This window comes from Symphalangus syndactylus, chromosome 7 (assembly GCF_028878055.3).
Source record: "Symphalangus syndactylus isolate Jambi chromosome 7, NHGRI_mSymSyn1-v2.1_pri, whole genome shotgun sequence".
Lineage (NCBI taxonomy): Eukaryota > Metazoa > Chordata > Mammalia > Primates > Hylobatidae > Symphalangus > Symphalangus syndactylus.
The window spans coordinates 36,544,606-36,572,031 of NC_072429.2; the positions used below are offsets into that span (position 1 = coordinate 36,544,606).

At 51.0% G+C, this 27,426-nt stretch overlaps 1 protein-coding gene across 5 annotated transcripts in view; it reads left to right on the forward strand.

Annotated features, from left to right (window-relative positions):
- CAMK2A (calcium/calmodulin dependent protein kinase II alpha) overlaps positions 1–27,426 on the forward strand; it is a 70,221-nt gene that overhangs the window by 8,369 nt on the left and 34,426 nt on the right. For all 5 annotated transcript variants that reach the window (XM_063642685.1, XM_055285647.2, XM_055285648.2 and 2 more), the window contains exons 2-6: positions 8,808–8,902; positions 16,288–16,347; positions 23,759–23,813; positions 24,545–24,610; positions 24,730–24,802. In XM_063642685.1, the coding sequence (XP_063498755.1) occupies positions 8,808–8,902; positions 16,288–16,347; positions 23,759–23,813; positions 24,545–24,610; positions 24,730–24,802 (349 nt within the window). The remainder of the gene's footprint in view (positions 1–8,807; positions 8,903–16,287; positions 16,348–23,758; positions 23,814–24,544; positions 24,611–24,729; positions 24,803–27,426) is intronic.

The window sequence follows — 27,426 nt, forward strand, 5'->3', positions numbered from 1 at the left end:
CGGAGCCCAACTATGGACCTCAAGGTTGGACCCTCTCTAATCTGAGAGTACTGGGTATTGGAAAAAGCAATGACTATGAATCAGCAGTCCTGGTTCAAAGTCTTGGCCCCAGTTTCTTCAGCTTTGGAATAGGAGGGGGTGGACTTCAAAAGTAAGACATTATGGGCTATACAAGGTTCTGATGCAGCCACACGTGGCCCAAACTCTAGCCCAGTGCGTGATGCTGTCTCTGTGGCCAACCCCAGCTCTTTCCCTTCCCCCAGGCATTCTAACCTGTCTATTCTGGGTTCCACGTCCTGGGTGATCAAATCAGCCAGCTTGGGCTATGTGTTACTGACCACCAAAGGGTTTTGGATGCAGATTCTCTTACAGAGAGCAGATCTATCTGCATTTGACCAAGAACTTTCTGAAATCACCCCCAGCTCATCTCAGAGAAGTGAAATGCTTAAGTATCTTAACCAAGAGTGGGGAAATTTTGGGGAAGAGACTGGGCTTTGATTGTGAGGTGCCTGCCATATAGCATCTAGGCAAGATAATGAGTTGCTAAAAATACGGGGCTAGAGTTCCTAAGACAGGAGGGGACTCTGGATGTGGATTTCAGTTTTGGGTGATGGTCAATGGCTTTAACTATTTGCAGAGTCATGGACTCCTTTGCAGAGCTGATGACTACACATCCTTTGCCCAGAACAATGCACAGACACAGAATCATTTTAATACAGTTTTAAGTGGGTTCAGAAATGCCCAGAGCCTCCCCAGAGATCACAGCTAATGGCCCCTGGTAGACATGATGGGCGGGAGTGGTAAGAGGGTGGGTGGAAAGAGGCCGGGAGCAGCAATACTGAGGGAAGGTGGGGCAGCGAAGGCACTGTCAGTGATGGAGGAGGCCGGGGAGAGCACAGCGACCCAGAAACGAAAGGAAGGGCGAGCTCAAAGCTGTGTTCAGTGGGGCCAAATGCTACCTGGGGTAGGGCAGGCAAGGTGCATTAGGCTCCAGCGGGCACTGCAAGGGGTAGTGGTGAGGGTGGGAGGAGGCATGGGTGGGCGAACCTGGCGCAGGCATTTCTTCCATGGAGCCCTGGGGGCGGCAGCCAGATTGTGGTGGGTTCATGGAGTGTGGGAGGTGGGAAGAGGAGGCGGCGGATGTCGGACATTTGTTCTGGAAGTTTGGCAGCAAAGAAGAAGGGAGGAAGGAAACAGCCCAGGCTGCTGGGTCGAGAGAAAGGTTCTGGGTTGTTTTGTTTTATTTGAGGAGGGAGTTTTATTTGTCTGGAAGGAAGGAGACCTGAGCGTGTTTGAGGAAACAGTCAACGAAGAGCAGACACTAAAGACTACCGTAAGGGGCCCAGACAATCAGACCCCCACGGAGCCCAGAGTGGAGGGAAGTGTTGGGTGAGTGCTGTCCCCAGAAGGCCGCGATAGATAAAAAGTGTTCCTGTTTGCTGAGACTCATAGGTGTAACGTGGCTCTGAGTGGCTTGGGGTGAAGGTGAAGAGGCTTCCTTTAGAGAAAGTGGCAGCAACCAGTTTTGGGTAGCAGAGACCCCTCACAAATAGCCCCAGAAGGGAGCGGGGCTGGTCGCATCTTTCAAATGAGGAAACTGAGGCCCAGAAGAGTAAGCAAGCTGGTAGCCAAGCTGAGTGAGGGCTCAGGACTTCTGACTCCCCATCTAGTGCTGCTGGAGCTGCACTTGGCTGCCATGTTAACTCTTCCTGTTGTTTCAGGCCAGAGAGGGCGGTGGGCCCCTGTGGGCTGGCAGCCAGCTACGCCCAGGCCACCTTGCCTGCCAGGCAGCTAGAAAGCAATTTCCCAGCGTGAATCTTGCTTTTCACAGCCCATTAGCACGTTCCCACATCCTCAGCTATGCGCCGGACCCACTGTCACTGTGCCCTCTCTGTCTGTCTGCCGGAGTGCCAGAGGGGGGCCTCCCTGCCTGCCCACACTCCTGCTCGTCCACCCTCGGGGGCAGGCTACTCAGCCCTGGTGAGCAGCCCCTTCTCCACCTTGCTGTGGCTCTCACACACCTCCACCTTGGCTTGCTTCTTCCCCGAGCTTGGCAAACAATGTCCATTTTGTTTCTGATGATGCCAGCTGTCCTCCTCTCTTCGTGGATAATGATGCCTACACAAGGCATTGTTCCTTGAGCATTTACTATACCCCAGGGACTCTGCCAAACTCATTGCCTACCTTATTATCTCATTGAATCCTTGAAACGACTTCATAGGGTTGGTACTATTATTGTCCATATTTTGCAGTGGGGAGGAAACAGGCTTACTGAGGTGAAGTAGTTTGCTAGGAAGTAGCTGACCCATGATGTGAACTCTGCTTGGTCGGATTCAGGAGTGCCTGCTCTTCTCTATGTAGAACCACACTCTCCAATGTGGCAGTCATTAGCCACATATAGTTATTTAGATTAAATAAAATAAGAAATTTGGCCGGGCGCGGTGGCTCACGCTTGTAATCCCAGCACTTTGGGAGGCCGAGGTGGGCGGATCATGAGGTCAGGAGATCGAGACCATGGTGAAACCCCGTCTCTACTAAAAAATAGAAAAAATTAGCCGGGCGTGGTGGCGGGCGCCTGTAGTCCCAGCTACTCGGAGAGGCTGAGTCAGGAGAATGGCGTGAACCCGGGAGGGGGAGCTTGCAGTGGGCCGAGATTGCGCCACTGCACTCCAGCCTGGGCGACAGAGCGAGACTCCGTCTCAAAAAAAAAAAAAAAAAAAAAAAAAAAAGAAATTTGGTGCCCAGTTCCACTGGTCCCATTTCAAGTACTCTGTAGCATCTGCGGCTAGTGGCTGCCGCAGTGGGCAGCTCAGAGTGTGTGCATCATCACAGGAAGTTCTGTTGAATGGCACTGGTATGAAACACTAGAGCTGAAAAGCCACTGCGTTCCTGAGCCTCATCCTTACCCCAGCCTCCATATTGCAGATGAAGAGACTGCAGCCCTCACTGGGGCTGGTTCTTGCCCAAGTCCTCCCAGCAGGGCTGAGGGCTGAGACTTGATTCCTCCAGTGTCTGCCGGTCTGTCTCTCCCCCACACACCCCTCCCTGCCTACATTCTGTGACCCTCTGGCTCACATGGATGCACGCTTCATACCTAGGGTGATATACGTGTGCTTTGTCACACCTACAGCCTCACAGCATCACACTCTTAGGGGCTAGACCAGGTTGCCAATACACGCCTATGGCCAGACACCCGCCCCTTGCACCCAGGAACACTTCCCCCACCCCTCCTCCTTTGCACCCAGGGGCATTCCGCTACACCCCTCGAGGAATTCAGAAACACTTTCACAGGCACTTCCAGGACTGCGCATGGCCATCCGCCACAGCCCTCACACCCAGGCCTCATCTCTTCCTCTTGGGACTCTTGGCCATCGCCTCCCACCCTTGTCCTCTCCACCTTGGCCTCCTTGCCTCTCCTGCCCTGTCCTGTTCCCAAGCTCTGGCCCACCCACCCATCTGCTGGCTGCCTGCTCAGCTCAGGGCCACAAGAGGAGTGGGCTGGCTCTTCTGTTTGCCAAGTTTTCTGGGCTATGGCCACTTGTTCATGCAGGACAAGAATACAGAAACATGTTTTGTTTTTTTTTTTTTTTTTAAACAGAAGATAAAAAAGGGAGGAGGTTAGGGCTGCCGACTCACTGCCTTCACTCTCATTTTGGCTATGAATTTCCTCGGATCCCCACTGCCATGGCAGGCAGGGATGGAGCCTGGGGCTGCCTAGGTAGCAGCCCAGCCCCTTTCCTCACCTCATTCGGACCCCCTTCTTCCCCAACCATGTCCCATGTGCTTGGTACTGTGCCAAGTGTTTTGCACCAGTTACCTCACTTAATCTCCCCAACAAATCCAGGAGGTAGAGGCTATTATTGCCCTCTAACAGGAAGACGCAGAAAGGTGATGTGTCAAGCTCAGCGTCACACAGTTGGGGGTGAGCTAGGATTGGACTACAGGTCTTTGTGACCCCAGAGCCTCTGCTCTTGAGGACCACATTCTCCTGTTGTTGGCTGAGTCAGAAGAAAAAGTGCAAGTGACCTGGATTCTCTTCACAGCCTCAATTAAGAATACGCTTGCTCACTTGAGGCCTCAGTTTCTTGATCTATTAAATGGGAGATCAAAATTCCAACTTCACAGGATTGCTGTGAGGGTTAAAAGAGTGCTTAGTGGTGAATGTACATTTGAAGGGAAGAAGACTTGTGGGCTTGTGAGGGGTGGTACCCTCTGGATCAGCAGCTCTAAACTTATTTTGAGAAACTCCTCCCTATGAGCGTCTGATAAAAGCTATGCACCCTTACCTCCCTCCAAAAAATGCACTTGCTTCCATTTGGAGGTACAGGGTGTCCTTCAAGGGGTTTAGGGTCCCCACACTACCCCACCTACGGCATGGACCTTCGGTGAGGAGCCTCTAATTTACACAAAAGCTTGGTGCTGTTCTGAAGAGGAACTTCAGCAAGTATAGCTTCTCTTGTTTTATAGACGTAGCTCTTATGGCCTTGGCTCACTGAGCCAGGGCCCAGGCTCACGGGGCCTGTCAGGCCTCCCTGCACAGAGCCCCCTCGCTGGCCCCCATCAGTGCTGATTTCCAACGGAGGCAGGATACACAGCAGGACTTCCCCGGAAGGTGTTGGGCAGTGCTGGGCTGCCTGGGAAAGAATCACCCACAGACAGAGTTAAAATGAAATTACAAATTCCCTGGGCCTACACCCAGAGGTGCTGATTTAGGAGGTCTGGGTGGGACCTTGGAATCTGCTTATTTTTTCTTTTGAGACAGAGTCTTGCTCTGTCACCCAGGCTGGAGTGCAGTGAGCTGAGATAGCATCACTGCACTCTCCAACTCCGGCACTTAAGTGATCCTCATACGTCAGCCTCTTGAGTAGCTGGGACCACAGACGTGTACCACCATGCCCAGCAGTAGAGACGGGGTTTCACCATGTTGCCCAGCTGGTCTCAAACTCCTGGGCTCACGCGATTCTCCCACCTTGGCCTCCCAAAGTGCTGAGATTGCAGGTGTGAGCCACCACGCCTGGCCAGAATCTGTTTTTTTAAAGATCCTCCAGGGGATTCTGAGGCAGCCAGTTTGATAATCACTGATTTAAGGTCTTTACCTAGAATGGAGTTTTGCCTCTCTAATGGAGAAATTATACTCATCCCTCCCTCCCCCTGTCCAACCATCCCTTCCTCTATCCCTCCATCCACCCACACATATTAATTGAGCGATAGCTCTGGACCAAGCTTTGTCAGGTGCTGGTGAGCAGGACGAGACCCAGCTCCTGCACCCTGGAGCTCACAACCTTCCCTGCTTCCTGCTCTTCTCTTCCTGGAGTTCTCAGAACCTTGCCCAGATGTGGCCGCTTTAAGCTTTTCTCTCATAGGGCTTTTGAGAATCATGGCCCCCAGCTAGAGGGGGACCTAAAGGTCTTTTGGGTCCATCCCTGTGCCTGGGCAGGGTGGGCACCCTTGAGAGACCAGTTGTCCCCCACATTCCTTAGATGACTGTTTCTATTCCTAACACCCCATCTGAAAATCTCTCCTGTCTCACTTCAGTTTCTCTCACTCTTGCTGAAATCTACCTCCTTCTCCTGCAAGTAACACTCATGGAGGCTCTATTGGCACTAGACACTGGGTATTAAAGCACTGGGGGCAGAGAGAAGAAAGTGAGAGTCCTGGCCCTCAGGAACTCACTGTCAGGGTGGGAGAAATAAGCAGGTGGAGGAGCCGCCACGAATCTGAGTTAGATGGGGACGTAGGATTGTGATATTATGATGTAACAAGAAATCTAGAAATATATAGTTGGTCATTGTCCCTGGTTCTTGGCACAGAGCTCCCCAAACGCTTGGGGGTACTAACAGCATCTTTTGTTCTAATATTTGGTCTTAGAACCCAGTTCCTGACTCAAAGCTCCCAAGTAGCTTGGAATTTCCTGGGTGATGAGAACATCTTTTGTTCTAATGAGGCAGCTTTGGGTGGGTGCCTGTATGGGAGCTGGTCACAGAAAGACCAAACTGTGGCCAGAAGCTTGGAACTTTCAGCCCCTCCCCCCATTCTCAGGGAGGGGAGAGGGGCTGGGGATTGAGTTAATAATCAGTCATGCCTACTGATGAGGCCTCCATAAAGATCTCTTAAGTACGGAGCTCGGAGACTTTCTGGTTTGGTGAACACATCCACATACCCCAAAGGTGACACACCCCAACTCCATGGGGACAAAAGTTCCTGTGTTCAAGATCCTTCCAGACCTTGCTCTGTGCCCCTCTTCATCTAGCTGTTCATCCGTACCCTTTATCATAACCTTTATTGGAAACATACAGACACACACAACTGGTAAATGTAAGTAAGCATTTTCCTAGTTTTGTGAGCCATCATAGAAAATTATAAAAGGAGGGAGTTGTGGGATCCCCCAGTCACTAGCTGGGTTGGACAGAATTGTGGGTAACCTGAGGACCCACTATTTGTGATTGGTATCTGAAGCAAGGGGACAGTCTTGTAGGACTTAGCCCTTAACCTGTGGGTTCTGCACTAACTCTAGGTAGTTAGTTTCATAACTGAATTATAGGATGCCCAACTGGTGTCAGAGAATCAGTTGGTCTGAAAAAAAACCCCTTCATAGCTGGTGGCCAGAAGCGTGGGAATGATAGAAGAAAAGCAAGTTTTTTCTAAGCAGGGGTGCTCTGGAAGCACGGAAGAGGGGCCGCATAGCAGGGGAGAATCTCAGGGAGGGGACTGGGGTCTTGCTGCTTTCTTCCTGGTAGCATATGGACAGGCTGCACGCCCCAAGGAGGAGCCACAGCTGAGCGAGGCCCTCTGTGTGCCCATGAATTCTGGCCCTCTCTAGCTTTCCTACAAGGTTATATTTCCTGGTCTCTAGTCCGTATCCTGGCTCCTTCCTCCTCATCCTTCTTCACAGTTTCCCAGCCGCTCATTTCCTGCTGCCCAGACATGAAGCCAGTGATACCATGCTCAGGGCTGTGTACAGAGTAGGCATCTGTGCTAGCCTGCAGGCTTGTTTGGTGCCTGCCAGCATCCTCCTCTACCTTGTCAGCTTCATCTTTTTGTGGGCTCGGAGCTGCCCATAAGCTTGGGATGGGGCATCCAAGTTTGAAGGATGTGATGGGTGCAGCCATGTCAAAAAGCTGGGCATGGCCCAACATGCCAGGAAGTGGAAGGCTTACTTGGTGTGGAAGTCACACACCCAAGAGTGTTAACTTCTGAGTTCTAGACACAGCTCTGCCTGTTATGAACCATGTGACCTTGAGCAATCTACACTGAACTACACTGGAGCTCAAAGTCTTGAGGAATCAAAATCTGCATTTTAACGAGGTGCCTGGGTGATTTCCATGGACATTTAGATTTGGGAAGCCTGCCCAGGGGACTCTCTTCTTGCTATTAGCATGGGGTTAGGGTGCTATAGTGGTGACCACAGTCAGTATCGGGCCCTTTAGGAGTCCCCTCTGTAGACGAAGGGGTTGGAGCGCATGGCCTTTGTGGCAAAGAGTGCAAAATGGCATCTAGACTCCAGATCTAGCCCTTAGACAAGTTTTGTTTGGCCTAATACCATCCTCAAATTCTTTTGGAATAGGTGCCAATATTTAAAAATTGGGAAATTTCTCATCAATATCTAGATTTGTAGCTTTTCCTGAAAAATCAAATGAGGTAGGAAATGGGCCACATTCTACGTGGTGACAATGTTTTCCCCTGTGAGCTGGAAAACTCACAGACCTTGCCCCTAGTTCTCTTATAATTACTAATAGTTTGAGGATAAAATCCCAAGAGCCACTTAACACATGAAAAGATGCTCAGCTCCACTCTTAATGTGACAATTACAAATTAAATTACAGCAAATTGCCATTTTCCACCTGTCTCTTTAGCAGATATAAAAAAGTTTGATAATACACTGTGTTGACAAGGGCAAAGGAAACAGGCACCCTTGCATTCTGGTGGGAAAGTGAGTTGGTACAATCTTTAATATGGACAATCTCTCATTATCCATTGAAATCAGCAAACAACACCTACCCCTTGACCAGAAAACATAAGTTCTGGAAATGTATCCCACACAGACACATGCATACATAGGAGATATAATTCTAATGCACACATACACGGCTAGTCATTGTAGCATTGTTTGTAATGGCTATATCGATTGAAACTAATCTGAGTGCCCATCAGTAGGGGACAGGCTGAATAAAGGATCGGACAGCCATACAATTACATACTAAGTAACAAGGAACTCTTATGTTATGATATGGAAGGAGGATCTCTAAAAATATATTATTCACTGAAAAAAGGAAGGTGGAGAACACTATAAAAGTCCAGTCCATTAGTGTGTGGGACACCATCTGTGGAAAGAGACTCAAGGACCTGGTAACAGTGGTAATCTCTGGGAAGGGGACCTCAGAGGCTGCAGTACGGGGGCGGGAGGGAGTCATTTTACTACCTATACCTTTATATCTTTTGAACTTTGAACCATGTCCGTGTTTACCTACTCAAAGAATAAAAAACTAAAAACTTTCAGAGACCTGGATTCTGCGGTTCTAACACTACATGATTCTAATGTTTTACAGTATGGTGAGCCCAACTTTGATGATGTTGGCACGCTCCGCCCACTTGAGGCCAAGCTTCTAATCTTCTGCTTCCGGATCCATCTTCTGGGTCTCTCTGGCCACGCTCTGTCCCTGAGTTGGGTCACAGAAGCCCCTGTGAGCTTGAGCAGCTCTGATGAAGGGCTTCCTTCTAGCGTGGGGCAGTGACGTGAACTCCAACATCTCCTAGGGACACAGCCCTCGGGCATTCCCTCACCCTGTCCACCTTCTCTGTCCTCCTAGGGGAGCCTTCTCGGTGGTGCGAAGGTGTGTGAAGGTGCTGGCCGGCCAGGAGTATGCTGCCAAGATCATCAACACGAAGAAGCTGTCAGCCAGAGGTAGGTGCCTGATCTCTACCCTGCCCACCCTCCAGGGCTCTCCTCTCTCCCCTTACTTGTACTGCTTGGCTTAGACCAGGACCCAGGGCTGAGCCCCTGGGTGATACTTATGGCAGGGGTAGGGGCTGCTCTTCCTGGGGTGTCATGAGAATAGACCTTCCCTTTTTCCTTCTTTTCCTTTTTTTCAAGGCTGGAGAGCACAGACTCACCCAGACAGGCCAAGCTCTGTGCCTCACGGGTGAGGGCTGAGACACCAGATGGGCCCTCCTTTCCCTACTGTCTTGCCACTTGCCATCACTTCTCCCCTCCAGACCTCTACCCTTGCCATTCCCTCTGCCTGAACACCATCTCCTGGCTCCTTTCATGAATGGCTGTTTCTCAGCCTTCAGGTCTCAGCTCAAGGTCACACCCTTTGAGAGGTTTTCCTGACCCCTCAATCTGACGAGGCCTCCTCCATTTTCTGTCTCTGTCTCTCTCTTTTTTTTTTTTTTTTTTTTTGAGATGGAGTTTCACTCTTGTCACCCAGGCTGGAGTGCAATGGTGCGATCTCAACTCACTGCAACCTCCACCTCCCAGGTTCAAGCGATTCTCCCGCCTCAGCCTCCCGAGTAGCTGGGATTACAAGCGCCCACCACCACGCCCGGCTAATTTTTTCTCTTTGTACTTTTAGTAGCGATGGGATTTCACCATGCTGGCCAGGCTGGTCTCGAACTCTTGACCTCAGATGATCTGTCTGCCTCAGCCTCCCAAAGTGCTGGGATTACATGCGTGAGCCATCACGCTCAACCTATTTTCTGTCTCTTATTACTGCTCATTTCCTTTATGGCTTTCCCTGACCTAGACTCATCCTGTTTACTGATTAGGCCCCTTGTTTAATACCCACCTCCCTTTTTGGGCTGTAAACTTCAAGAGTATGGGCTACTCTGCACCCAGCACCTAGAAAAGCACCTGGCACTCAGAGAGGGGCCAGTGAACTCCAAGTGTGCTTGGCTTCAGCCACGCCACTCTTGGGTCCTCCAGACAGTTGGTCTGGGGTGTGATCTGAGTTTTGGAAAAGATGCCCAGATAACTCTAATTTGCAGATGAGTTTGAGAACCACTGCCCTAAGACCTTAGAAGTGGTCCTGGGCCAGCGACATCAGCATCCCTAGCAGCTTGTTAGAAAGGCAAAGCCTAGAGCCCCACTCCAGACTTGAAGAATCTGACTCTGCATTTTAACAAGACACCGGGGTGATTGTGGACATTAAAATTTGGGAAGCCTGCCCAGGAGACGTGCTTCTTGCCATTACTGTGTGTTTGAGACAGTGATGGTGGTAACCATGGTCAGTGTGTTGGAAAGGGTTATCTTCAGAAAGGCCAGTCCCCACCCTGAAGGAAATGGTGTATAAGCTTTCCTTGGGACCACCTGGTGGTGGAGGGAATTCTGTTGGGTGAGGTGGGTGCAGGTATGGGCTGTACAATCCATGGTTTGTGCTGTGCGGGAGATGTTGTGTGAGAGGCTGGCAGAGTGTCCAGGTGTTTGACAGGCGCAGCTGTGTGGGGCCAGGGCCCAGCAGGTGCAGGTTTGTGGCGGTCCTCACAGTGGCTGGTACAGGAGGCTCATGCTGCTCCCCGCAGGCCTCCCAGCAGGCCTCATGTTGGACTGTGTGTTGTTGCCTTTCTTCTCTGGCTCAGTGTTGCTGGGAGCTCAGCACTTTCTTCTAGTTACCGACCTCCCCGCCATGCCTTGCAGGTCAAAGAGGATCAGCAGAGGGGGGTGGCTGGGGTTAGGGTGAGGGTCTCTGAAGGACCAGGAGCCCCATGTGGTATACAGTCAGTTTGAAAAGTCCAAGCTTGTGGAAGGCTGGGAGCTAGAGACAGGATGGGCAGGAATGCCAGCAGAGGTGTTGCCTCATGGCCAGATGCCTGGATTGGCCTTGTCATTGCTGTGTGACTAGCAGCAGTCTGGTGCCCTCTCTGTGTATTGGGTGTTGAGTAACCAAGGGAGATGTCCCAATCCCTGAGATACTGCAGGGAGAGGGGGTGATGGGTTAAGTTTGCCCCAGTGGGAGAGAGGGTCAGACACCAAGACACACACACTTGCACGTTGACCAAAAGAGACAGATGTGTATGGGGGAGTGGAAGGGCCACGGCTCCTGTTTTGGAAGGTGACTAAGCACTCCTGGGACAGTGCAGACCCTGGGCTATGCCAGACAGTCACTGCCCAAGCCGCCTCTCTTTGGCAACTTGTTGAGTCCTTGACCTCTTGGAAGGAAGGTGGCCTGGACTAGGTGAGTGTGGAGGGCGGGGGTGGGGAGGTTATCAGGGAACCTTCCGGAAAAGTCTGCCAACTGCCAGCGCTTTTCTTCCCAGCGGGAGAGGAGGAGCAAAAGCTTCTTTTAGCAGGATTCTTTGTTTGCCACTCATGGTGCCTCGGGGGCGGGGAGGGGGGTTTAATGCTGAATATTTGGCAACACACTCTAAACATCTCCTGCTGGTGCTCCTGGGTGACTTCTGGCAGCGCCCAGCAGGGGCTGTGCCCACCCTCCCGGGAGCTGTGGCTTTCTTTTGCCCGCCCTGCCCAGCCTCTTCTAGCAAGCGGTTCCCAAACCCACGATATATTTGTGTATGTATTTTTAATCTAGTCTTTTAAAAAATGTTCATAGTATAAACAATTCAAAGAAACCATGAAGAAATGAAGTGAAAAGTGAAAATTTTGCCTGTTCCAATCCCTGCCAAATACCTTTGGGAGCTTTATAAAAAATGCAGCTGCCTGAGTTCCACTCATGAGGGTTGGATTCAGTAGGTGGGGCCCAAGCCCCTGCATTAAAAAAATCCTATCATCAGTAACAGTAGCTATTAACATCAACCTAATACAATAATACAGGCTCAGTGCTAACCCCTATCAGGTGCTGTATAGCCTCCTAGCTCATCCTCCCCACAGCATACACAGAGGTAGAATTTTAAGGGCACATTGGGCACATGCATGAGGCTGGTGCAGCCGAAGGCGACTGGCCTGGGCACTGTGACCTTCACAGGCCTCACTCTCCAGCTCGAGCATGAGGGGGTCACTTCCCTGGCTCCCCAGTGACCAGTCTCGGGGCACCAGGTGGGGAGCATGATGAGCTCATCCAGCCTGCACTAGAGTGTCATTCAGTTCCCTGCAAGGAAGACTCTGAGGGGACGGCAAGGCATGTGCTTCCTGTCTCTCCTCCCCACCCCTTGCCTGGCACTCTTGCTCCCAGGATCAGGCTGTCCTATGCAGGGAACAGGTACTTCCTGTTCCCAGACTTCAGGTCTCTTTTCTCTCCTGGCTTGTGTGCCTCCTGCTGGAATCTCGGGCCTCCTGCCTGCTGGAGTCCACTAATTATTAGAATGGGGCTGGGTTTGGTGGCTCACGTCTTTAATCCCAGCACTTTGGGAGGCCGAGGTGGGAGGATCACTTGAGGCCAGGAGTTCAAGACTAGCCTGAGCAACATGGTGAGACCCCCATCTCTATTAAAAATATAAAAAATTAGCCAGGCATGGTGGCGGGCGCCTGTAGTCCCAGCTACTCCAGAGGAAGGCAGAGGAGGGAAAATCACCTGAGCCCAGGAAGTAGAGGCAGCAGTGAGCCATGATGCTGCCACTGTGCTCCAACCTGGACAATGAGAGTGAGACCTTGTCTCAAAAAAAATGATTAGAATGAGAAGCAATATAGTATAGTAGCTATGTACATGGATTGAAATCTCAGCTCTGCCACTTGTTTGCTATGGGATCTTGGACAAGCTCCTTAGCAGCTCTATGCCACGCCCTGGGAACGTGGCAGTGACCAACAGAAAAGGTCTTACTCTCATTGTGCCCGTTTTCTAGGGAGTGAGACTGAAAAGAACATTAAACACATATGTCAACTGGGTAGCTTCAGGTAGTGACAAGTGTTAACCAAGAAAATAAGACACAGTATGGGGATGTGATGTGGCAGGAGGGACATGCTTAGAAAAGGCAGCCAGTGAATCTCTCTAAGGAGGTGACATTGTGCCGGGGCCTGCCTGATGAGAAGACCCAGGGAAGAGCTTTCCAGGCAGAAGGCACAGCAGGCACAGAAGCCCTGAGGTGGGAAGGAGCTTGGTGTGTCAGGGCAGAGAGGAGGCCAGTGTGGCTGGAGCTTCCTGGCCGGAAGGTGAGGCCGGACCCAGCGAGGAGTTTGGATTGTGCTCTAAATATATTGGGAAGCTATTGGAGAGTTGGAAGCCAAGGAGGGACAGGATTTAATTGATGTTTTAAAAAAGAGCTCCTTGGTGGGGCCGGGTGCGGTAATCCCAACACTTTGGGAGGGCAAGGCGGGCGGATCACAAGGTCAGGAGTTCGAGACCAGCCTGGCCAGGCCAGCATGGTGAAACCCCGTCTCTACTAAAAATACAATATATTAGCCTGGCATGGTGGCATGTGCCTGTAGTCCCAGCTACTCGGGAGGCTGAGGCAGGAGAATTGCTTGAACTTGGCAGGCAGAGGTTGCAGTGAGCCAAGATCGAGCCACTGCACTCCAGTCTGGCTGACAGAGCAAGACTCTGTCTCAAAAAAAAAAAAAAAGCTCCTTGGCTGAGGGGAGGAGTGGGGGGAAGGTGCAGGGGTAGAGGCCTCAGAGCTCTGAGTTTTCAGAGTGATTTTGGTGAGTGATTTTGATAAAGGGACTCTTCCTTTGTCAACGGGCCTCAGTTTCTCCATCTATATAACAGAGCATGGCCTCAGAGGTCAAAAGAAACATGGTGCCTACATGTCTTAAGGTTCTCTGTATATTGGAAAATGAAAACACTGCAAACAGAGTTACCAGAAATATTGTATAATGTATATGTTTACACTCAGTAGGATGAATGCTTTCAACAGTGACAATGCAGGTTGATTGTACTATGCATAAGATGATGATAAGATTTATACAATTAGTTCCTAGCATTTCCAGCAATAAGGTCTGGTAACCAGATACAAGTTTATAGTTGCATGGCCAGCGTTTTCTTCTTTCAATCCTGTCAGTATTCTTTGCTCCTGGGTAACCTCACAGGGAGAAAACAGCAACATTCTGGATTTGGGGCTTCCACTTCCTGAATGTATAGCCTAAGCCAGAAGCCTCCTTCCCACTCTGACAGGCCTGACCTTGACCTGCCTGAATTCTGGTTCTGCTGGAGGTGGGATGGGGGGGTAGGGCATGGGACGTGGAGCAGGGGGAGGGCCCCGCCTGGTCAGCTCTGGATGGGCATCCCCTCCTCTGCCCAGGAGTCAGCCTCCCCTACCCTGGAGGATATGAAAGGAGCCCACAGAAGGAGGGGGAATCAAGGGATGCCCCCCAACCTGGCCCCACCTCCTCATCCCTAGCTTGCAGCCAGTTTTCAGCTGGGGAGTTGAGCCATGGAAACTGAATTGGACTTAATTGCTTTGCTGGTGGAAAAGCCACCTTTCATTATTGATTTTGGCTTCTGCAGCCCTTGGAGGACATCCAGTGATTGCTCTAGTGAAGGGGGCAGGGGAAAGGGGAGCTGGATTCCTGGGAACAAGGGCTGGAACTTTCTCCATTCTCACCACCCCCCACCTGCATACCTGCCTGCTCTGAGAGGGCCTTTCAGGGCCAGGGTTCTAGTGTTGGCTTGACGTCTGAGTGTTGGCATGAGTTTCCTTCTGTGGGTCTTAATTTTTCTATTTGGGAATTGGGGGCAAGTGGAGGTAGTGGTTATGAGCTGGGGGCACAGAGAACAGTATAGCCCAGGATTGAAAGCCCCGCTCTGGAGTCTAACTGTCTGGGTACAAATCATGGCTCCACTGCTCACTGCGGGATTGACTTTGGGCAGGTACTTAACCTCTCTGAAGCTCTGTCTCCTCTTCTGGAAAGCCGGAAAAATGATAGTAACCCCCTCAAAGGATTGTAGTGAGGGCTTGAAAGGCATATAAAGCCCTCTGCACAGTGCTTGGCACAGAGTTTTTAAAAAGAGATTTCCTTTTATGGTTTTGTTTGTTAAATTAAGGCGTTAACTACCAAATTGTGAAAAAAGCACTAAAAACAAAAATGGGAAAGGCATTTTCAGTTCCAGCTCTGCCACCACAGAGGCTTCAGCTTGTTCAGGCTACAGTTTCCTTATCTATAAAATGGGGAGAGTGGTGGTCCCAGCCCAGGATTGTTTGGGGGCACGGAGTAGGATCATGTGTCCCACTGTTCCCAGCAGCTGCAGAATCAGAAGCCACAGTGGCAGATCCCGAGCAAGGCCTCTCTCCCAGGTGTGTGGGGAGCCCCAGGAGACTTGCACAGCAGTCCAGAAGGCAGGTGGGAGAGCTCTAGGTGGGCCCCTGCAGATTCTTTGAGGCTCTCTGTGTCCCTGGTCCTAGAGTCTCCTGAAAGGGAGGTGGCTTCTGGGAATCAACACAGCCCTCTGGAAGAGTGGCCACTCCCTTAGAAAGGCACATTCATTTAATCATTTATTCTTTCATTTGGTTATTTCTTTTTTCTTTTCTTTTCTTTTTTTTTTTGAGATGAAGTCTCGCTCTGTCACCTAGGCTGGAGTGCAGTGGCGTGATCTCCACTCATTCCAACCTCCACCTTCAAGCAATTCTCCTGCCTCAGCCTCCTGAGCAGCTGAGATTACAGGCGCCTGCCACCACGCCCGGCTAATTTTTGTATTTTTAGTAGAGATGGGGTTTCACCATGTTGCCCAGGCTGATCTCGAACTCCTGAGCTCAAGTGATCCACCTGCCTCGGCCTCTCAATGTGTTGGATTATAGGCATGAGCCACTGCGCCCAGCTTCATTCAGTTATTTCTTGAGCACCTAGTATGTGCCAGGTGTTTGGGTAGATGTCAGGGGTACAACAGAGACCAAGTCCCTGCCCTCAAAGAACTAGATATCCATGAGACTGAGTGGGTCATGCTGTTCGGGGGCTCTGAAAGCACAGAGGATGGGCCCCTGCCTGCTGCCAGGGGCCTGAGACTAAGGATTGGTAGGAGTGAGTGATGGCCAGTGAACGGCAGGTGGGAGGTAGAGGAAGTGTTTCAAGCTGAGAGAACTGCATGTGCAATTCTCTCCCAAAGTAAGAGGGCCCAGCGGGGTCTGCTTGTAGAGGTGAAGTCGGCCATTTAGTCTGGCTAGAGTATAGGGCCTGAGGAACAGGCCTGGAGGGGTCTTGGAGAAGCCTCACATTTAAGAGCCGTGGAAACGGAGGCCAAGGAGGGCGAGGGATGTGCTTGAGTCACCGCAACCCCGGCCTGTTCCTCTATCCACTGCACCCCATGGTCTTCCTGGAGAACTCGGAGGCCCTGGCCAGAAGGTGAGCTTTCCCAGCCCCCAGGGGCTGCCCTGGGAGGTGGAGATAATACGAGGCTTTGAGAAGGGGGAGATGGAAGGTGGCGGGTCCTCCCTCACTGGGGACTCACCTGAGCCTCTGTGTTTCAGACCATCAGAAGCTGGAGCGTGAAGCCCGCATCTGCCGCCTGCTGAAGCACCCCAACATCGGTGAGCCTTGTGGGATGAGAGGGGTGCAGGGGGGCCAGGCCCTTCTCCCCTGCCCACCCTGGCATGTGGGCGTTTGCGGGTTGGGTGGAGAGCAGCTGCTCTCTTCTCTGGGGATGGAGGCAGCAAAGATGGGAAAGGGGGCGTCTTTAATGGTTTCCACATTCCTCAGAGCCAGCTTGTTTCGGGGGAAGGTGAAGAAAGGCCCTTCCTCCCATCCCACACTGCCGGCAGCCTCCTTCAGAAAAGCTGTTTCAGGAAAACTTCTAAAGCTCTGGGAGAGATGAAAATAGGCCAGGGGATACGCTTGGCCTTGACCGCTGTGGCCCATTCCCCAAACCCACCCCCATACTGATTCAGCCTGGCACCGTGGCCCTGCCCTCCTCCCTCGACCTGGCACCCGCCTGCCTACAGGGGCAAGCTCCAACTCAGGCCCTGGCCTGCAGGCTGGGCACAGGCTGCACAGAGAGGCTGGGCCATGGCGGGCTGGGACAGAGCCAGGGCAGCAGAACCTATGGGGATGGGCTCTGAAACAACACCTCACTGCCTGGCCCCCCTTCTTCAGCCCTTGTGCAACTGGGGGGCTGATCCCTGCCTATCAGGGTCCTGAGTCATGAGGGCAGGAAGTGTGGCTTTGAGAGCTAATTCTGTCAGAGAATTGCTGTGGGACCTTGGGCAGGAGCACTGCCCTCTCTGAATCACTTCCCCCCATCCTCATGAGGGAAGGGCTGTCTGGACCAGCGTCTTGGGCACCTTGTGAAAAGGTAGACTCGAATTCACTGGGCCTGGGATGGGGCCAGGATTTTGAAGTTCTAACACGCTCTGAGGAGATGCCAAGCCTGCTGACTCATAGACCGAACTGAGGAGAAGGGCCTAGGTGATCGCTAAGGACTCTTCCAACTCTGACAGCCACCACGCCTTCTCACAAGGCAGGGAAGCCTCTCTCCGTGCCCAGGGCCCCAAGGGTTAACTCTCCTGCCAGAGAGAAGCATCTCCATCTGCTATTTATACCCAGAAGGCACCTCCCCTTCCCTGCACAAACAGCAGCCAGAGGCTCCGGGACCAGCATCAGAGAGACATCCCTGGGCTGGCAGGGAGCAGCCCTGGTTGAACCCTGGTCCCTGACCTACTAATGTCCTCGCCGTGTGGCCTTCAGCAGCCCCTGCCCATTCCGGGCCCCCAACCTCCCAGCTGTGTGATGGAGGGGGTTGAGAGTGATCTCTGACTGTAAGATCTTATGGTCCTTACAGAGGCTACCAGCTCCAGTGGAGGGAGGGGAGTGTGTGTAAGTGTGTGAGAGTGTGTGGAGTGTGTGAGTGAATATGTGTGTGAATGTGAGTGTGAGTGCGAATGTGTACATGTGAGTGTATGTGTATGCATGTGTGTGTGTGTATGTGACAGTGTTGGAGTGTGTGTGAATGCGTGTGAGTGTGTGTGTATGTGAGTGTTGGATTGTGTGTGAATGCCGTGTATGTGAGTGTGTGAATGTATGTGTGTGAATGTGTGTGTCTGTGTAAGTGTGTGAGTGTGTGTATGTGAGTGTGTGAGTGTATGTGAGAGTGTGTGGAGTGTGTGAATGCACGTGTGTGAGTGTGTGAATATGTGTGTGTGAATGTGTGTATGTGAGTCTGTGTAAGTGTGTGTGTGTGAATGTGTGTGTGAACGCATGTATGTGAGTGTGTGTGAATGTGTGAATGTGCGTGTGTGTTGCTGCACAACTGCAGCTATCTCAAGTCAACACTGCCTCCTCATGTTGGCACCTCCCTCTCCCTCTCATTCCCAGCTCTAAAATGGGGAGCAGTAGGTTATGGCTTTGGAGCTGACAGACTACAGCTCAAATCCTGAGTTTGCTGCTTCATTGCTGTGTGACCCTGGACATGCTGCTCCACCACTTTGAAGCTCAGTTTTATCTGGAAAATGGAAATGATACCCATCTCATAGGATTGTGATGATTAAATAGACCATAGCACAATGACAGTCATTATCATTAAGCTGCCTCCCTTTTCCCCAATCAACACCTTCCCTCAGAACAACCTTGCCTGAAGACATCCTCTTGCCTAAAACTCCATACGACTGTCATTCCTCTGGGCCATCAGGATTTTTAGTCGTCACTGGAGGCACTATATTATACATAACATGGTGGTTAGGAGAATGGGGTTTGCAGTCAGACACCCGGTTTCAATCTCAGCTCTGCCGTTAACTAAGTGTTTGAGCTTGGGCAGACTGTGAACCTCTTAGCCTCAGTATCCTCCTCTATGAAGTGGGGATAATCACAGCACCCACCTTCTAGGACTGTTGGGAGGGTAAAATGAGATAGTGTAAGTAAAGCACTTGGCACAAAGCCTAGCGTGTGGTAAAAGCTCAGAAATGGTAGCTATCATCATCATCATCATTATTGAGTCATTTACTCCTTCCTTCATTCACCTGATGTCAGGTGCATCGTAGACCCACCCCCTGCCAAGGTCTCTGCTAGGCACTGAGAATGTGCAGGAGAAGTGAGGATGGGGGATGGGAGTGGGGATGGTGGCGATGCGCAGGCGGGACTGGAAAGCAGAGCTGAGCATCCAGCATGGGAAGACCTCAGAGGAGCTTTGAGCTGCTGTCAGGGCTGGAAGTTTCCTTGGAGGGTGCACTTTCCTGATCCTCCAAGCATCTTCCTTCAAAATTGTAATCTTCCCAAAGACGTGCAAAGAGGTACAGATGTGGGCTCAAAACCCGAAAGGTGAGCTTGTGCCTAAAGAAACTGGACTGAGTCCTGTTCAGCCTGCTTGGCCAATCTAGACAAGGTTACTACTGGTCGCTGCTTCTGTGTGGCGACTGCCCAGTCTCCAGGGGACCAGGTCAGTGAGGTCCCAGGTCAGCCCAGTCCCCAGGGGACCAGGTCAGTGAGGCTCAGCACAGGTCAGTCCAACTGTGTTGCGCACAAAGCATTTACCTCCCAGATCCTTCTTGGGAGAGGTCGGTAACCTGCTGTCTGTACCATCACCACCTGCAAATGAGGGAGACGCCAGAAGGCCACCCCAAGGCACAGGGGACTTGGACTGTGCTAGGGACAACCTGAAAGTTTAGTAGGTGATTTGTGGTGGGGAAGGGAAGTATGGTAGGTCAGTGATGAAGATGACAATATCTCCATTTATCGAACTCTTCCTAGTGCCAGGTGCTGTGCTAAGTGGTTTATGGGAATCATCACATTAATGACCACAGCAGTCCAACGGTATTAGCATTACTGTTTGGAAGGGAGGCTCAGAGAGGTTAAGTCATTTGCCCATAGCTACATAGCTTGTAAGAAGTGGATCTGGGAGATGAACTCAGCAAGTCTGACTCCAGAGCCCTTGTTCCCAGTCCTTCTATTTAGCTTCCCAAGTGGATATCACAAATGTGGTGTCAGGGGGACATGCAAATAAGGGAACAAGTACTGTCCTTCAACCTCCAAGAAAAAAATACACTGTTGGAAAATCACAGGCATGCCAGAAGTGCATGAATCAAGCTACATAAATAAAAAGGTAGGTTACAGATTTGTTTGTTCTATGACAATATTTTAAACAGTCAAAAGTGACAGAATGACTCAATGGGCACAGACACGTCAGTCACTCCACCAGGAGACAGGACCATGATGATAGCCTATGGCCCTTGAATCTTGGGCTCCGGCTGAGTCGTTCCTCAGGCAGCCTCCACTGATGGAAGGGAGGCTTTGTGTATGAAAACAGCCCTGAAACAAGAAATCCTGTCTCCTGGGCTCTGAGGTATGACTTGACCTCAGGGACTGAAGCCAACTCTACTACCATCATGTGTGTGGTGCACTGCAAAAGTAGGGGCTGAATTCCAACCCATGTGCCCCTTGCCCAGCTGCTCAGAGTGGTAGCCTCTTACCGTCAACACAAAGTCACCATCTGAGTGAGAGTCAGCTCTGGAGAAAACCTGCCTCAATTCTGTCCATTTCCCTGAGACCTGAGGACATTCTCTAAAGAGGCTGAGGCCCCGAGTCAGAGGGTAGATCTGAGACCCTGGTCTTCTTGGGGCTCCTTCCAAAGCCTGTTGCTGTGCTTCTAAAAGCCCTTTCTGAGATGATTCTAGCTGCAGCTTGGCTTCCCAGAGCTCCTTACACTCAGGAAAAGGAAGTTAGAGACCACGGCCCACCAGAAAGAATAGGAGAGGGTTCACTCCCCAGAGATCACGTGGAGGAAGGCAGGGAGAGGGAAGAGTCTTTTGCAAAACTTTACCTTGATACACTAACAATACAAGTTTATTGCAGACAAATGAGAAGACAAATACTTTTTAAAGTATCTCCTATAACCTCACATCTAGAATAAACATTTAGTGGTATATGCTACCATATGATATATGATATATGTGCCTTCTCAAGGACTGTGTACTTACATATATCATCTCAGTTCAGGTTCCCTGGAAACAGAGCCTGAGTCGGGGATTCAGGTGCTGTTAGCATCGCGCACTCCAGCACGTGGGGTTTGGATGCACCAACTTACCAAAGGGCTTCTGGGCAGGGCCCAGGTATAGAACTGCCAGATTCTACACACCAAAAGTACAGTTAAATACACATTGACACTTTTTTTTTTTTTTTTTGGAGACAGAGTCCCACCGTGTCACCCAGGCTGGAGTGCAGTGGTGCGATCTCGACTCACTGCAAGCTCTGCCTCCCGGGTTCACGCCATTCTCCTGCCTCAGCCTCCCGAGTAGCTGGGACTACAGGTGCCCACCACCACACCTGGCTAATTTTGTTTTGTATTTTTAGTAGAGATGGAGTTTCACTGTGTTAGCCAGGATGGTCTCGATCTCCTGATCTCGTGTTCCACCCGCCTCGGCCTCCCAAAGTGCTGGGATTACAGTCGTGAGCCACTGCGCCTGGCCAATACACATTTACACTTTAAAAATTAAGCCTGCATTTACTTTGAAATGTACTAAAAATTAAATAAACCAATGGACAGAGGAATGGATAGAAACATAATAATGCAAGTATAGGAAAACATTAATGATAGAACCTAGGTAGTGGACATCTGGGTGTTAACCGTATGTTTGAATTTTTTTTATTTTTTATTTTATTATTTTTTGAGATGGTGCCTTGCTCTGTCGCCCAGGCTGGAGTGCAGTGGTGTGATCTCGGCTTACTGCAACCTCCGTCTCCCGGGTTTAAGCAATTCTCCTGCCTCAGCCTCCCGAGTAGCTGGGACTCCAGGCGTCTGCCACCACACCCAGCTAATTTTTGTATTTTTAATAGAGACAGTGTTTTGCCATGTTGGCCAGGCTGGTCTCAAACTCCTGACCTCAGGTGATCTGCCCACCTCGGCCTCCCAAAGTGCTGGGATTACAGGCATGAGCCACCGTGCCCTGCCTGAATTTTTTATAATAAAATGTTGAGAGGAATTAAAGCAGAATTACTTGTGTCTTTAAGATTTTGCTTTAGAATATATTTAAAACATCTTTTAGTCATTATTTATAAATATATGTCATCATTAAAGAGTGTTTTAAAATTTCATTTTATTATTATTATGATTATTTTGAGACATTCTCACTCTATTATCCAGGCTGGAATGCAGTGGGGCAATCTTGGCTCACTGCAACCTCCGCCTCCTGGGCTCAAACAACCCTCCCACCTTAGCTTCCCAAGTAGCTGGGACGACAAGTGCCTGTGCCACCACGGTCAACTAATTTTTGTATTGTTTGTAGAGACGGGGTTTCGTCATGTTGCCCAGGTTGGTCTTGAACTGCTAAGCTCAAGTGATCCACCCGCCTCAGCCTCCCATAGTGCTGGGATTACAGGGTGAGCCACTGTACCTAGCCTAAATTTTTATTTCATTTTATTTTATCTTATTTTATTTTAGTTTTTATTTTTTTGAGAAGGAGTCTTGCTTTGTCGCTCAGGCTGGAGTGCAGTGGCACGATCTTGGCTCACTGCAACCTCCACCTCCTGGGCTCAAGCAATTATCCTGCCTCAGCCTCTGGAGTAGCTGGGATTATAAGCATGTGCCACCACGCCCAGCTAATTTTTGTATTTTTAGTAGAGATGGGGTTTCGCCATTTTGGCCAGGCTGGTCTCAAACTCCTGACCTCAGGCGATCCACCTGCTTCGGCCTCCCAAAGTGCTGGGATTACAGGCGTGAGCCACCACTCCCAGCCTAAATTTTCATTTTAATCTGTGCCCCTTCCCTCTCCATCCCTGGTGCCCATCCACCTCTCCCTACTGGCACCAGCTCTGGGGTATCTGATGCCTGCCTCTCTCCAAACTTTATGTGCAAATATGAGAGCCATAAACAATTCAGGGGATGCAATATTGAGTCAGAAATATATGCACATGGCAAATATTCAGATGGCACTAGGATTCATTGTGAAAAGTGAGTCTCCTCTCATGACCCAACTCCCCCAATTCCCCTCCCCAGAGGCACCCCCAGTGCCTGCTTCTCTGTATTCTTCCAGAGAGACTTATGCCATATATAAACTTAAATACATCCTTTAAAAAAGTACTACGCATACTGTTTTGCACTTGGCTTTTTCACCAAGCAACATAATTTGGAGATGACTCTGAACCAGTAGATACATAACTGCCGCATTATTTTAGCAGCTGTGCCATTTTCCATTGTGCGGATGAATCGTCATTCACTGAGCCAGCACGCCCCTGCATGGACATTTTTAGGCTGTGGTGCAGGGAAGGATGTGAGCCCTGTCCTGTGAGAACTTGCTCTTGACTGACAGGATTCGGCCCCAGAGTCAGCCCCAGGACTCAGGCCCTTCCTTCTAATAGCTCAGGGGTGCATGCTGGGAGCCCTGGGCTCCTGGGAGCTTTGCCTCTGTTCTGGGTAAATGGAGTGTGAAGAGATGGCAGCTCCTCAGCATGCCAGAACGCAGGGACCCTATCACTCCTGCCTCTGGCCTCCATGCTCCTTTATCTCCTCAGACTTGGGAGCAGAGCAGGATATTAGCTCAGGCAGCACTGAGTGAGCACCAACTGCATGCCTCCTGGAACTCTCATAACAAGCCTGCAAGTCCAGGAGTTTCATTTTCATTGTCCGGGCAAGGAAAGAGAGGCTCAGAAAGGCCTAGCAACTTGCCAGAAGTCACGCGGCTAGTAAGTGGCAGAGATTGGAGCCACAGGCTTTTCCATGACTTGGGCCTGTCCAGCAACCAAACAGGGTTTCGGAGAGGGGAGGACGCTAAACTCTGACCTAAACAGGCGTCTTTCATGTTGAAGCCCAGCCCTCTTTCAGTAATGCCTGAGGCCTATTCGGACTCAATGCAGTGAGCCCTTTTTCACCGGCGCTTGTCAAAGCACCTGGCACCTGGTGTGTACTCAGTGACTGTCTGGGAGCGTGGGGTGTTGGATATACACGGGAGGGGAGAAAGGGAGGGCGGGCCTGTGCAGCAGTGTGTCCCGCTGTAACCAACTGCCTTGCCCCGCCCACAGTCCGACTACATGACAGCATCTCAGAGGAGGGACACCACTACCTGATCTTCGACCTGTGAGTTTGGCCCCGCCCTGGGATGCACCAAGGGTGTTGGGGCAGCCTAATCAGTGATGGCCTCACTGGACCTCTTGGGCTGAATTCCCTCTTGTGGTCCAGAGTTTCCCCAAATGTGGTGGGCCTGCCACCCAAGCAGTGCAAGCTGACTTTCCTAAAACACCAACAAACACTTTTAGCTTTCATCCTATATTTATTTTTGCTTCTCTTCTATTTGTGGCCAGTGATGCTGGTTTTCCATTTTCAGTGGCAATATAAAGTTTCCTTCTGGAATATGTTTAATTTTTTTTTGAAGAGTGTTGATTCAAAGAGAAGCAATAATGAAATGATAGGCCACAGTAGTTCCTGGTATGCCAATGAAAATCAGTGATGGGGCCAGTCTCATCGGTAAAAAATAGCCCTTGAGATACTGATCATGCGGGAGGCCATAGGCTTCCTGATGAGCCTAGTGATGTGCTCTGAGTGTCCCTAACCTCCCGACTCCAGCCTGGGTTAGGTGGGGAAGAAGGGCCGGGGATGAAGGAGGAGAGGGGACTGGAGTCAATGGAGGGGTGCTCTGGAAGACAGGAAGGGCATTGCAGCAGGGGACACCCCCGTGACCCTGGGGCCCCTCCTTTTGTGGCTGAGGTCCTGAGGTCCCTGGGCCCCATCCTTAGCTTCCTGGAGACTCCTCCAGATGAGGCAGCACCTGTCGCCTCTATCGGAGGGTCATTCCATGCCTGTCTCCCCAGGGTCACTGGTGGGGAACTGTTTGAAGATATCGTGGCCCGGGAGTATTACAGTGAGGCGGATGCCAGGTGAGTGTCAGGTGCTGCCTGTTAATGGCACCCGGGGACAGGGCACTCTTGCCTGCTGTCAGCTTCTCAGGGAGGCCTGTGCTCACACCACCATGACCCCTTCCTCTCTCTCTCCCTAGTCACTGTATCCAGCAGATCCTGGAGGCTGTGCTGCACTGCCACCAGATGGGGGTGGTGCACCGGGACCTGAAGGTGAGCAACCCACCGTGGGTGTGGCTCACCCCGGAAGCCCCTCTCTCCTCTGCACGTCCCTACTCCTGCAGAGCCGGACATTATCAGAATCCCTTTAATTTCTCTGTGTTAGGCTGGAAGGTGGGGTGGGTGAGATTATTTTCCCCACTCTTCAGATGAGGAAACTGAGCTCAGGAAGGTAGAGCATCTGTGTTTGGGCCCCTGCTCTTCCAACTCCCAGTCCACGTGCTTTGTGCCAGGACAGGTGAGCTGCAGTTATACTGTCATGACTGGCTATGGTGGGTGGGGAAGAAGGCAGGCTGGGTCCGAATCTCAACCAGGCCACTTTCTAGCCATGCAGCCTTTAGTAGCATGACCTTCCTGAGCCTCAGATTCTTTACAATAGGGGTTGCCATAGCAACCTCTGCAAAGGGTTGGTGAGGATATGAAATGAGATAGCACAGGGCCTGGTACACAGATGCATTCTTAGTCTTGTTCCTGCATCTCTGGCAGGCCAGGGGAGAAGAAAAACCAGACTCTAGGCCCGTGCAGTTCTCCTTCCTTTTACCTGAAGGAGATTGCAGAGTCTAGGACTGGTACCAGCTGCACGGCCTTGCTCCTTCAGCAGGGACTTCATGGATCTCCGCTGCTGATCCTCATAGTATCAGTGGCTGGTAGTTCATATTGTCTCCATTTTGCAGAGCAGGGAACTAGGGCTTAAGAGTTCAAGCAATTTGCCCAAGAACATGCAGTTCAATTGTCCTTAGATAGGGTGGGGGAACTCTGGCCTTCTAACCCCAGATCCTGTGACCTTGGGAGTCTGGTGCCAAAAGGTCACTCTATCCAGCTCCTGCTTCCTCAGCAGCCCCTTCTAGGGTGACCCTGCCAGATGTCCATCAAACCTCTGCTTTTTATTCTTCAGTGATGGCAAACTCACTTCCCATGGGGTAGCCCCTTGCACCACTGGGGAACGCTCTTCCCTGCTGGAGGGGCTTTGCCCTGAACCTCAGTTCTGCCATTTGGAACCACACAGAGACCAAACCTCCAGCTTGGAAGAGCCCCAGAGGGACTCCAGCAGCTTTGTTGTAGCTGCTAAGTCCCCTGCAGGGTGTACCCACCCCTGCCACAGTCCTCCCGGAATGTGATTTCCAGGCCAGCCTCATCCTTGGCACCCTCCCTGGGCATGCTTCCACTGGTCTGGGTCCCTCTTTGGGGCACAATGCTCTGAAGAGAGCCCCTGCCCCTCCCTGACTGTCCTGGGCAGGCCATGGCTTCTCTCCTGAGCCCTAGGCAAGCTCCCTGTGGCTCAGTCTAGATGAGATGAGTGTGCACTCCAAGAGGGTCTCCAGCCAGACTGCAGGCCAGCTCTCCCAGAGGGCCTGTTCCCATTATAGCTGCAGCCCCTGCACTGGAGGAGGAAGGAGGAGAGGCAGCCCAAATTTAGGCCACTCTGGATACAATAATTAGTGGCACATTCATCAAATCAGGGCAGGACGGCTACCGAGACCCAGGACATGTTAGGAACATTGTCCCCAGAGGACAAAGGAGGCCTTTGAGCCAGGTGGAGGGAGCTATATTTGTTTGGGTCCAGCCTAGCTTTAGACAGTGAAAGGTCACAGGTGGGACCCTTCGGAAGTCCCACTGGGAAGGGGATCAGAGGAGGACTCAAAACCAACAGTCTTCAGAGACTCTGAGCCCCTCCCCAAGCAGAAAATAGAAGTACTAACATTTACCAAGCACTTACTGTAGGCCACAGTGAAGTGCTTACACAGATTATCTCAGTTAATCCATGCACCGCCCCATAAGGTAAGCATTTTTCTCAGAGGAAACTAAAGCTCAGAGAAGTGAAATAATTTGCCCACATGTCATGGCATAGAGGTGGGCAGCACTGGGATCAGAAACTGGGACTATCTAAGCGAGCCCACAGTCTTAGCGCCCCTCCATCCTGAGTCTCAGGGTGAAGGGACCAGCAGGAAGTGGAGGAATTCTGGAGGCTGAGCCAGTGCAAAGCAGCAGCCTTGGTGCCCAGAGGCCAGGTGTGGGACCTTCCCAAGTCAGCTGCTGGCCCCATGTATAAGCCTCATCATCTTTCAGCCTAGAGCAGTTAAGTTATAGTTAGACTTTGCCTCGATTCTGGCTCTATCCCTTACCAGCTGCGTGATCTTGGCCAAGTCACTTAACCTCTCTGAGCTTCAGTTTTCTCATCTTTATATACATGACAAATAGTTATTAAGTGCCTGCTATGTGGCCCCCCAACCTAGGTGCTGGTGATACAGTGGTGAACAGGACAGATAAGGAACTCACATTCCCCAGGGCTGACAGATGATAAATAAGCACATAGACAGATGGGAGAAAACACTGCAAATTGTGATGAGATCTATGAACGTAACAACAGGAGCAAAGACACAGGATGCCTGAGGGCTTCCCCTCTAGATAGAGTAACCTTGGATGGCCTCCTCCATAGGGTGACATGAGACTGAGAGCTGGACAAAGTAAAGGGGCCAGCCTTGTGAAGCTTGGGGGAGAAAAAATTAGAGGAGGAAAACAGGAAGTGCAAAGGCCCTGAGGTGGAAACAAGATGGACTGTTTCAAGGGGTGTAAGAAGGCCACTGTGGAAGATGTAGGTAATAATACCTACCCGAAAG